General features: G+C 36.1%; 1 protein-coding gene across 2 annotated transcripts; it reads left to right on the forward strand.

Annotated features, from left to right (window-relative positions):
• The first annotated feature begins 8,233 nt into the window (after positions 1–8,233).
• LOC144543860 (Ribosomal protein L35) lies at positions 8,234–9,971 on the forward strand. 2 transcript variants are annotated; one of them, XM_078292301.1, is made up of 4 exons: positions 8,234–8,509; positions 8,604–8,707; positions 8,811–8,895; positions 9,656–9,971. In XM_078292301.1, exons 1-4 carry the CDS (start codon positions 8,294–8,296, stop codon positions 9,743–9,745), a joined length of 495 nt encoding a protein of 164 aa, XP_078148427.1. In that variant the 5' UTR covers positions 8,234–8,293; the 3' UTR covers positions 9,746–9,971. The 2 variants fall into 2 exon arrangements, with proteins under 2 accessions (XP_078148427.1, XP_078148428.1); XM_078292302.1 differs by lacking the exon at positions 9,656–9,971 and adding an exon at positions 9,166–9,307.
• Positions 9,972–10,291: the final 320 nt, after the last annotated feature.

Below are 10,291 nucleotides of genomic sequence, written 5' to 3' on the forward strand. Positions count from 1 at the left end.
ATCATGTGCTCATATTTGCACGAATATGCACGCACTAAGAGGAAGTTACGCAATAAGGAAGTACAACTCCGAGTTGGAAACGGAGCACAAGTTGCAGCCGTTACAGTCGGTAGGATAGAATTGTACTTGCTTAGCGGGTTTATTCTGGAACTAGAAAATGTCTATTTTGTTCCTACCATTTCTAGAAATATCATATCAATCTCGTGTTTAGAGATGAATGGTTTCTCGTTTGTTATAAAAGGACAATAGATGTTCTATTTATAAAAATGAGACATATTATGGACCATCTTACTTGTTAAATGGTCTTTATATGCTAGAAATGGAAAACCCCGTGTTTAACATCAATAACAAAAGACTCAAAACGTTTCATGAAAGTATTGACTTACATGAGACATAAGTCTGAATTCTTTGACGAGTTCAAGGAATTTAAGACTAAAGTAGAAAATCAACTGAACAAAAGTATTAAGGCATTACGGTAGGACCGTGGAGGCGAATACTTGAGTTATGGTTTTCAAAATGTACTTAAAGGAATGTGAGATAGTCTCATAACTTACACCTCTAGGAACACTGCAATGTTACAGTGTTGCCAAGAAAATGAAACAAACCATGCTGGACATGATTCGTTCCATGATGAGTGACGCCACCCTTCCAAAATCATTTTGGGGACACGCACTAGATACTGCCGCACTAACTATAAATATGGTTCCATCCAAGTCAGTTGAAAAGACTCCATACGAGTTATGGTTTGGGAAATCCCAAATATGTCTTATCTTAAAAATGGGGTTGCGAAGTATTTGACAAACGCCTGACGTCTGACAAACTTGATCCCAAATCTGACAAGTGCTTTTTCGTAGAGTATCCTAAGGAAACGAAAGGATATTACTTCTATTACCAGTCCGAGAACAAATTAGTTGTTGCTCGTCATGGTATACTTTTGGAGAACGAGTTTCTCGCAAAAGGAAGTAGTGGGAGTAATGTAATACTTGAAAAAATTCAAGATACATCACACAATACAATATCTGAACTAGATCAGATTAACCCACCTCTTGATTTTTGGCTGATGAGCATCTGGAAGTACCAAGTCCACAAGTAGCTGTGGATAAGGTTCTAGTCTCGAGCTCAAGTGCTTCAACGCAAGTTGAAGTAGAACTGGATCCGCAGACAGTTGTGGATCAAGTTCGACAGCCTGAAGAACAAGTGCTACGTAGGTCAATAAGAACAGTCCATGCACCCGAGAGGTACTTGGGACTGCACGAGATCTCAGTTTTTGAAACTGAAGATCCTCTGACCTATGCGGAAGCAATGGATAGGCCTAACTCTGATAAATAGCTGGAGGCCATGAGATCCGAAATACAGTCCATGTATGACAACACGGTTTGGAACCTAGTTGTACCACTTGATGGGTGAAGCCCATAGCTAACAAGTGGGTTTTCAAAGGAAAACAGACATGGATGACAATATGACTATTTACAAAGCACGGCTAGTAGCGAAAAGGTTTCAAACAAATTCTGAGAATTGATGAAACTTTTTCCACCCGTGGCTATGTTTAAGTCAATTCGGATATTCCTAGCAATTGCTGCATTTCATGATGATGAAATATGGCAAATGGATGTCAAAACCGCCTTCTTAAATGGAAATTTAAGAAGAGGATGTGTACATGACACAGCCTACGGGTTTTGAAGATCCAGAGAATGCTGGGAAGGTATGCAAGCTTCTTGAATCCATTTATGGATTGAAGCATGCATCACGGAGTTGGAATCTTCGATTTGGCGAAGAAGTCAAAAGCTTGACTTCATCAAATGCGAAGAAGAATCTTATGTGTAAAGAAAAACTAGTGGGAGTGTCATCGCCTTTCTTAATCTTATATGTAGATAACATACTCTTAATAGGAAACGATATTCCTCTATTGCAATTAGCCAAGTCTTCATTAAAGAAAAGTTTTCTCGATGAAGGACTTGGGCGAGGATGTCTATATACTAGGCATAAAGATCTACCGAGGTAGATCAAAGAGACTTATAGGATTAAGTCAAAGCACGTACATTGACAAAGTGCTGAATCGGTTCAGCATGCAGGATTCTAAGAGAGAATTCCTGCCAATGAATCATGGTGCACAGCTTAGCAAGACTCAGTGTCTTTCGACAACTGATGAGCAAAGCACTATGAGTAGAGTACCATACGCTTCGGCTATTGGCTCTATCATAAACACCATGTTGTGCACTCACCCTGATGTCTCGTACGCTTTGAGTGTGACGAGTAGATATCAGGCTAATCCAGGCATAAAGCACTGGAATGCAGTAAAGAATGTCCTTAAGTTCTTGAGAAGAACTAAGGATATGTTTCTCGTCTACAACGTTATCACCTAATACGAAAGATCATAAACATCATAAGATGTTTATAATTAATTATAAAAGATATAATTAATATAAAGGTGATGTAAAGATAAGTAGAATTGACACAGTCAGCAACACAGCTGATCCACTCACAAAATCTCTTCCTCAAGCCAAGCACTAGATGCTTAATGCTTCTATGAGTTTGGAACACATAGAAGATTGGCTGTGAGATTTTCTCAGGATCTGCGAGATCTTAGAGAATATAGAGTTTTGTATATAAGTAGGGTCTACGATGATTGACTCCTAGCTTAAGTGGGAGATTGTTAGTTTGTAATAATCTAGCAGTCAATAATACGATAATTTATCATAAAGCTTTGTTCATGAATTGGATGATTAATATCATTTTGTTGCCTTGAGTATTATTGAATTTATGGATCATTTCGAGTTCATGACTGAAATTGTGAAACTCCATAATATAGATGATATATACTCTTAATCTTAAAAGGTCACTAACCAAGGTAATTAGCAGGAACACTGATTACCGCTATAAGGTTAGTATGTGGATTAAAAGATGGTTAAGTTTTACAAACCATTTGACACGAGATGTCATTTTAATCACATAGATACATGTTCTAGGAACATGGTATTTGACAGACCCCGAATGAAAACATTAAATAGAATTGTGTTCGTGTCATTTATGTTTTTCATTCAGTGTCAAAGTTCTAAAGTATGAGGTATTTATCGTTCCCACTAAGAAATATATATGTGTGATTGCTATCTAACACTGTCCGTAAAAAGCAGTCATAACGGTAACTTTTTGATATATATAGCTTAGCTGAGGAAGTGATAGTCTACCAAAAGTACTACTTGTCCCTCGTATCTCTATACGAGTTATAGCATCACTGGGCCCCTTGATAGAGTAAGATTATCAGCGCGCGGTATGATTACAAGAGTAATCATATTTGATAATCTGCTCAAGATCAAGAAAAGATTCAGTTAGCAAGGATGACACACATCTACCTTGAAACTGATCTGATAGCTATGAGACAGAAGAACAGACACAAGTAAATTGTTTACTGGATCGTGATATTGTACAGTACAGCATCATCTGTGTAATTGGATGGTCATGATGTGTTGCCAGACGCCACCCATGACTAACAGAAGTTAAAACAGTTTTAACTCTGTTTACCAACATAACACAGATCCTATTGGGTCACACCATATAGGAGTTAATCGGAGAATCTTATTTTGATTGATTATAAATTGGTTATGATCAATGATAAGATGGTTATAATTAATTATACGTGTTATAATTAAATTATAAATGTTATGTAAAAATAACAAGCAAAAACATTGGTTAATTTATAAACGTGTTTGACACGTTGTATAAAAGTTAACCGGTTAATTTATAAATGTGCAGGACACATTGTATAAATTGCCGAAACAACAACCGCAAGAAAAATATATATAATTATTCAGAATAATTATACGAATATTATTTGTGTTCGGGCCGAGGGCATTCGGATCTTTTCAGATTCGAGCTTATCCGCATGACACGTCATTGATTCTATCCAGATGACATGTCATCGATACCGAAACAAATAACCGAAAGAAAAATATATATATAATTGTTCAGAATAATTATACGAATATTATTTGTGTTCGGGCCGAGGGCATTCGGGTCTTTTCAGATTCGTGCTTATCCGCATGACATGTCATCGATCCTATCCAGATGACACGTCATCGATCTTATCCACATGACATGTCATCCTTATCCATTCAATGGCATATCCTGTAAATAGGCTGAACTTGGAGGGCATTTTGGTCCTTTGGCAACCGACCCTAAACCCTATAAATAGGGGTGGAGGGGTAGAGAGAAATTCACCAATTCACACATACCGTTTCGTGCAGAATCGGATCGGTATTTTCTCTATTTCTCGGTTTCTCTCCCAAATAGTGTTTCGGTTGAGAAAAGAAAGTTATACGTAGTTAACGTATAATCTTGCGGGTTGTTGTGGAGAATATTTACGGGATCGATGAATAGTGTTTTACCGAATTTCGCGGTATGTCAGTTTTGCATATTGATGAAACTGAGCAACCGAAAATTCGTGTTTACGGGTTTTCGTCTTTTCCCCGTGAATAGTGTTTTTGCAGAATTCCGCGGTTTACGGTACTTCTGGCAGAAGAAATAAACCGCTCTCCGGTTATTCCTGGTGGACAACCGATAGAGGCATCAGACGTCTGATGCTCCGTTTCGAGTCGATTCCTTCCCTGGTGAGGCTCTACTCGCTCGGTCTGCATTCCAACTGTGATTTGGAAACAAGGTATAAATATGTTATATTAATCTATTTAATTTGTAAGTAGATTAAAGTTTTAGAAATCAATCATGGAGTAGATCTGTAAAAGGATTAAATTGGGTTTTGATGCCAAAGGAATACTGAAGGTGGACCGCCTTGGAAAGTTTCCTGACATACCCCGTTTAATCCTGAGCTTAAGTTGGCTGTAGAAATTTTTGTTCTACGGTCATTCCGCACCTTAAGCTTAAACGGGTTTTGGTTACCGCGAAACCCCAAAAGTGGTATCCGAAAACCCTACACTATAATCCCCAACCTTCTCGGGTATGTCCTTTTTAGGAATCATGATAATATTTGCTTGGTTGAGGCTAGTTAAATCAATTGAATGATCATAGAAACCTTGCAAAATATTAATCACTTCCTCCTTCACATTCGGACATTGTATATGAAGAAACTAATTCGGAACCCCATCAGACCCCGATGCCTTATTTATTGCTAAATGTCTAACTGCCACCTCAATCTCACACACTGTGAAAGGGTCTTGCAAAAAATTTAGGTTCGAGTTTGAAGGATACAACCTGGCTGAATTAAAAGGAATGACATAGTTCTCAACTCCCAGTAAGCTTTCCATTTAAGATCTAAAAACATCTCTGATCCTCACATCATTTGTAAGTAACTGATCTTGGTGTATTATAGAAGTTAATTACCTAATTTCTCCTGTGACACGAAGAAGCCACCGCATGAAAATAACGAGTGTTCTTATCCCTCACCTACAGCCACTTACATCGAGATCTTTGATGCCAACGAGTCTCAATAATGCATGCTAAGTAATATGCCCTTTCTCTGATCATTATTCTGAATTTCCTTTCATACCCCTCTAAACACCTGTGTTCTTCAATTCGGTCAAAAAACATCAAGATTTGCTTGCAATTAAGGAGCTGCCTCTCTACTTCCCCAAAATTTTGACAGTGCCACTCTCGTAGCCGGCCATGCATTAATTCAGTTTTGGTCTTGAATTTTTGCAAGTCTGACCCATTTACCCTTATCTCCCATGTAGCTTAAATTATGGCAGCAGCTTGATTAGTCTTGTGGGTGCATTGATCGTGGGACAATTAATGACAATCATCATGAAGTAAACATGGAGAAGTGGGAGAGAAGGGGAAGGGAGGGAAAAAGTGGGGTGCACAGAGATATTTTGTTCTAAATTTTGAAAAATAATGGCATTATATAAAATTTCCCATAATTTATACTCATCTCTCTCTCTCTCTTTTTTTAGAAATAACTGACAATGGATTTCAATTATAATTATACCTCCTCTCTCTCTCTCTCTTTTTAAATAAATATATCCTTTTCTCTCTCTATTGGTGTTGATTTGTTTTTAATTAATGGAGAAAGGACAGCTTTAATTATTGCATCATTTCTTTTTTCCTTTGAGAGAGAAGCCTTTGGGCGACACTTAACTCAAATAGCAGGCCTACGGGCTATAGTAAAGCAAAAAAAAAAAATCAAATAGCGAGTATGTAATACATACCAGTATCCAGTGAATTCAAGTAAAAGTAAATCCTGCATTAACTAGTATGTACGGTGTTGTAAATAACGGTATGCGTTTATTAGACAGATATGATATCACCAAGTGATTAATTAGGAATAATCGATCGATTAGTCGAGAAAATTCATAGCAATTTGTTTGCCACTAACGACTAATCAGCCAATTCGGTCTAAAGTCTAAACGGTCATTTTTTACAACACCGAATATGCATTGAATATCAGTATCAAGTGAATCTCACTAAAAGCAAATCCTCGTACAATGCATTACATGAGACAATGCATTTCAAATTTCCTAATCAATTAAATTGAAACAGATGGAGAAGTATGGATTTTTAATTAACTCTACTTGAGTATTTAAAATTATAATAATTATTTCAATACCCGCGCTACAATACATCAATACCCACACTGTACCCATGCTAAGGTACCCGCACTTAGAGAAATAATGCATTATGGTCTCCACTAATTATATTGTGTCTACTAATTATTATTCTAAAAAATATTAGTCTCAACTAATTATTATTCTAAAATTCTAGCAACACAATTTTTCTATGGTCACCACTAATTATATAGTTTCTCTTTTATAGTCTCCACACTCGTTTTCGCATCACCATTTCTCTAACAAAAATAGTTGACTTTATAGGAATAAATACTTCAGTGCATAGATATAAATACTTTCAGTACTTAGAATTAATACTTTCAGTGTCATATGTAAAAAAAACACTTAGATATTTATACCTTTGTAGTTATAAATACTTAGAAAATAAGATATTAACACTTAAAAAAAATATTAATACCTTGATGCATAAGTTGTTATGATATTAATACTTCGAGTTCTCTAATCATCCTCGCGTCAGCTTTCCTCAAACGAAAATAGTTCTCATACGTATAAATACTTCAGTGTATAAGTATAAATACTTTCAATACTTAGATATTAATACTTTCAGTATCATATGTAAAAGATACTTGTAAATATAGGTATAAATACTTGTACGACGATGTATAAATACTTGCGCGATGACAAGTCTGAAAGTAGATCATCATGGATCTCATTTGAAAGAAAAATTAAAATTATGGAGATTTTGCAGTTCCTACAGGAAGTTATCTTTTTCATTTAATTTTCAGTGATCCCCCGTGGGTACAGTGTGGGTACAGTGCGGGTACAGTACTGCAGGTACTATTATCTTCACGCTACAGTACTCGCACAATAAATAATTATTCACCTCATAGCTATAAATATTTTCGTACTTAGGTATAAATACTTCTGTGCATTGGTATTAATACTTTAGGAAAAATTCGAATTGTGAAGTTTTTGCGATCCCCACAAAAAATTATCTTTCAACATTTAATTTTCAGTGGTCCCTGCAGATACAGTGCGGGTACTGTAGTGCAGGTACTTCTATTAACCTCCTTTAAATTAACCTAAAAAAATTCTGGTTGAGGATCTCTTCTATCTTCAAACTGATGTTTTGGTACAAGCCAAGAGTTGCTTTGGGCTGACCGACCTGATATTCGAGCCCAGTTTGTCGTGTCCTCTAATCAAGCAATGTGTCCCCTCAGTTTCCTCCTTATTCTCAGTTAGGCCCTGTTCGGCAGTAATCTCGAAAGTTAATGTTTACGTGGGAAAAAAAAATTCACTCAGACTGAATTTTTTTTTCCCACGTGAACAGTAAAATCCAGTTCAAAATTTTCAATTCCTATTCCTTATTGGGCTGCTGAACAGGTCCTTAATGAAATCAAAATTGGTAGTTAGCAATTTTCTTCATTTTTTGGGAACCTTGTTGTAGACTTCTATTCAATCATATTGCTAATTTAAATTAATATCTCCATTTAAAAGAAATGGGCAGATTTGTCCAAAAATGAATATCTCCATTTAAATGAATATTCAATCATATTGGGCTTCTGACTATAATTGGTATCCAACGTGGACTCCCAAATCTCAAATTGGTAAGTGGACCACATGAAAGGCCTTATAAAGCCCACGATGTTGATCCGTTGATCTAATTCGGTCTTAGCCCATGTATCTTAACTATCAACTGGTATCAACACTCAAAACAAAACCCTAGAAACAAAAAAACTTGGAAAAGAAGAAGAAACGGAGATAAGCGGAGCAAAGAGAGGATGCAACGATGGAGCGCCAGTCTCGGCCGCCGTTTCTTTTCCTCTTCCCGTTTGGCTCTCGATGCGTCGCACGTTGGACACGTCTACTCGGGGGCATTTCCCGTGATTTCTCCCAAAATACTGCCCGGTTCGACTCGTTGTTTCATGTCCAATCGACAGCTCCAGCTCCAGCTCCCGTGTGCAGGCTTTTCCCGTCCATCTCATTGTTTCATTAACGTAAATATTATATTTTCCTGAAATTGAATGGAACTTGGTATTTGGGAATCGATTAGATCAACTTTTAATTATTACTTATTGAAATTGGAATCAGTGGATGCAAGTGAGGGACTATGCAGGGAAGTCCAAAGACAGATCCAGGGCTCCTCTTACCCCCACTACATCTAAAGTCAAGAAATACAAACTCAAGGCTCCCTCGTAGGTTTGATTTTTTTATTTTTTTTATTATTCCAATTGTTATTCAGTGCAGTGCAGTGCAGTCATTATGTACATTTCATTTCATTTTTTGGTTGGGTATTAGGTCCTTCAAGTTCAGATTTAGGACAATGAAAGATGGCCAGATCAGGCGTTGGAGGGCTGGAAAGCGTCACAATGCTCACTTAAAGGTGCGTAACTTTTAATTTACAACTATGCTTGTTGCATTGGCTATGGAATAAGGGAATTAGGCGCTCTTTTGGAATTTGGTTGGACAGGTTTTGCTTAGTTATGTTGTTGAATTTAGTCTTTATAAAACTATCTCACTCATGATCATCTCCCACTGTAGAACCAAATGCATGGTATTTTTGTAGCAGCTTATTTGATTTTAATAACTTATTTGACATAGTCAGGTTCTGAAATATTAAACCATTTAAGATTTGCTAAAATAAGCTATGTAGACATGAGCTGTGCAAGCAGATTATAAGATATTGGATCAACTATGCGATCAATCAGGATTTCTCATGTCAAGCCTCTAAATGGTTCACATTGGTATTGCATCACTATTACCAATTAGAACCAAGATGAAAAAGAAATAAACATCAATCATGCACCTTGTGGAGGTTGATTCGTTCTGATAAGACCCAGTTTAGTCTATAGGATTTTATTTTCTGACAACTAGGAATTAAACCTGAATTAAAGCACTTTAAAAAAGGAATAAAAAACAAAAAAACAAAAGTCCAGGTAAATGTGGCAAGCAGAGTGCTCAAATGTTTATGTACTACACTGTTTGGATCTTACCTCTTCAAAGTTCAAAGTTGAAAGACCCACCAAGGAACATTACTAAGCAGATTTGAATTTTCTTTTCATTATCATTTTTTGTGGTGTGCTTGTTTTGACTATAATTGCATTTGTTTGATTGAAATTATATTGTTATAAATAAATCTACAGTCAAAGTCGGCAAAGAGAAGGCTCCGCCGGCCAGCAATTGTTCATGCAGCTTATGCCAAGGTTATAAAAAAGCTCAACTTCTGTTCATGAAATGGTATGTCATATGTCAGTGAAGTGTACTGAAAACAAATTTATCTAGTTGCATCTGTGAATGCAAAAAACATGCTTTTTGTAGGATTTTTTATCTTCAGTTCTTTGTTTTTCCTTTCTTTTATGTACTAATTCCAGTGTTCATGAATTCAAATACAAATACACTGTGGGAACTGCATAAAAGTTATAATTATGGATATGCCATATTTTTGGCTCATTCATTGAACAGTGGAATTATTTTATGAGTTTGACAGTTTTTTCCAAAATCTGCCAAAATAATTTGTATGTGTTGTTGACATTAGATGGCCCTTTTTTTTTTTATCAAACTTCATGCAATTCATGTGTAGCTTAATAAGCATAAAGGGTCCTTAAATTTTGATTATTGAAAGTTCAACTCTGTTTGAATTTTGATAAATGGTAAAAGGTGCAATAAATCTTATCATTTATTGTATGCATGTCATATGACCAAATGGATCATAATAAAGATTGGATGTTTGAATTTTGTTTTTGACGATTGTCAAAATGAGGCTAATAGTTTGTAATGAA

This window comes from Carex rostrata, chromosome 25, assembly GCF_964058835.1.
Source record: "Carex rostrata chromosome 25, lpCarRost1.2, whole genome shotgun sequence".
Lineage (NCBI taxonomy): Eukaryota > Viridiplantae > Streptophyta > Magnoliopsida > Poales > Cyperaceae > Carex > Carex rostrata.

Bases quoted from the DNA above. Each gene is read 5' to 3' on its own strand.
- LOC144543860 (XM_078292301.1), top strand. From the start codon at position 8,294: ATGCAACGATGGAGCGCCAGTCTCGGCCGCCGTTTCTTTTCCTCTTCC. The intron at 8,510-8,603 runs GTAAATATTATA...AATTGGAATCAG, and splicing joins CATCTCATTGTTTCATTAAC to TGGATGCAAGTGAGGGACTA. The intron at 8,896-9,655 runs GTGCGTAACTTT...ATAAATCTACAG, and splicing joins GTCACAATGCTCACTTAAAG to TCAAAGTCGGCAAAGAGAAG.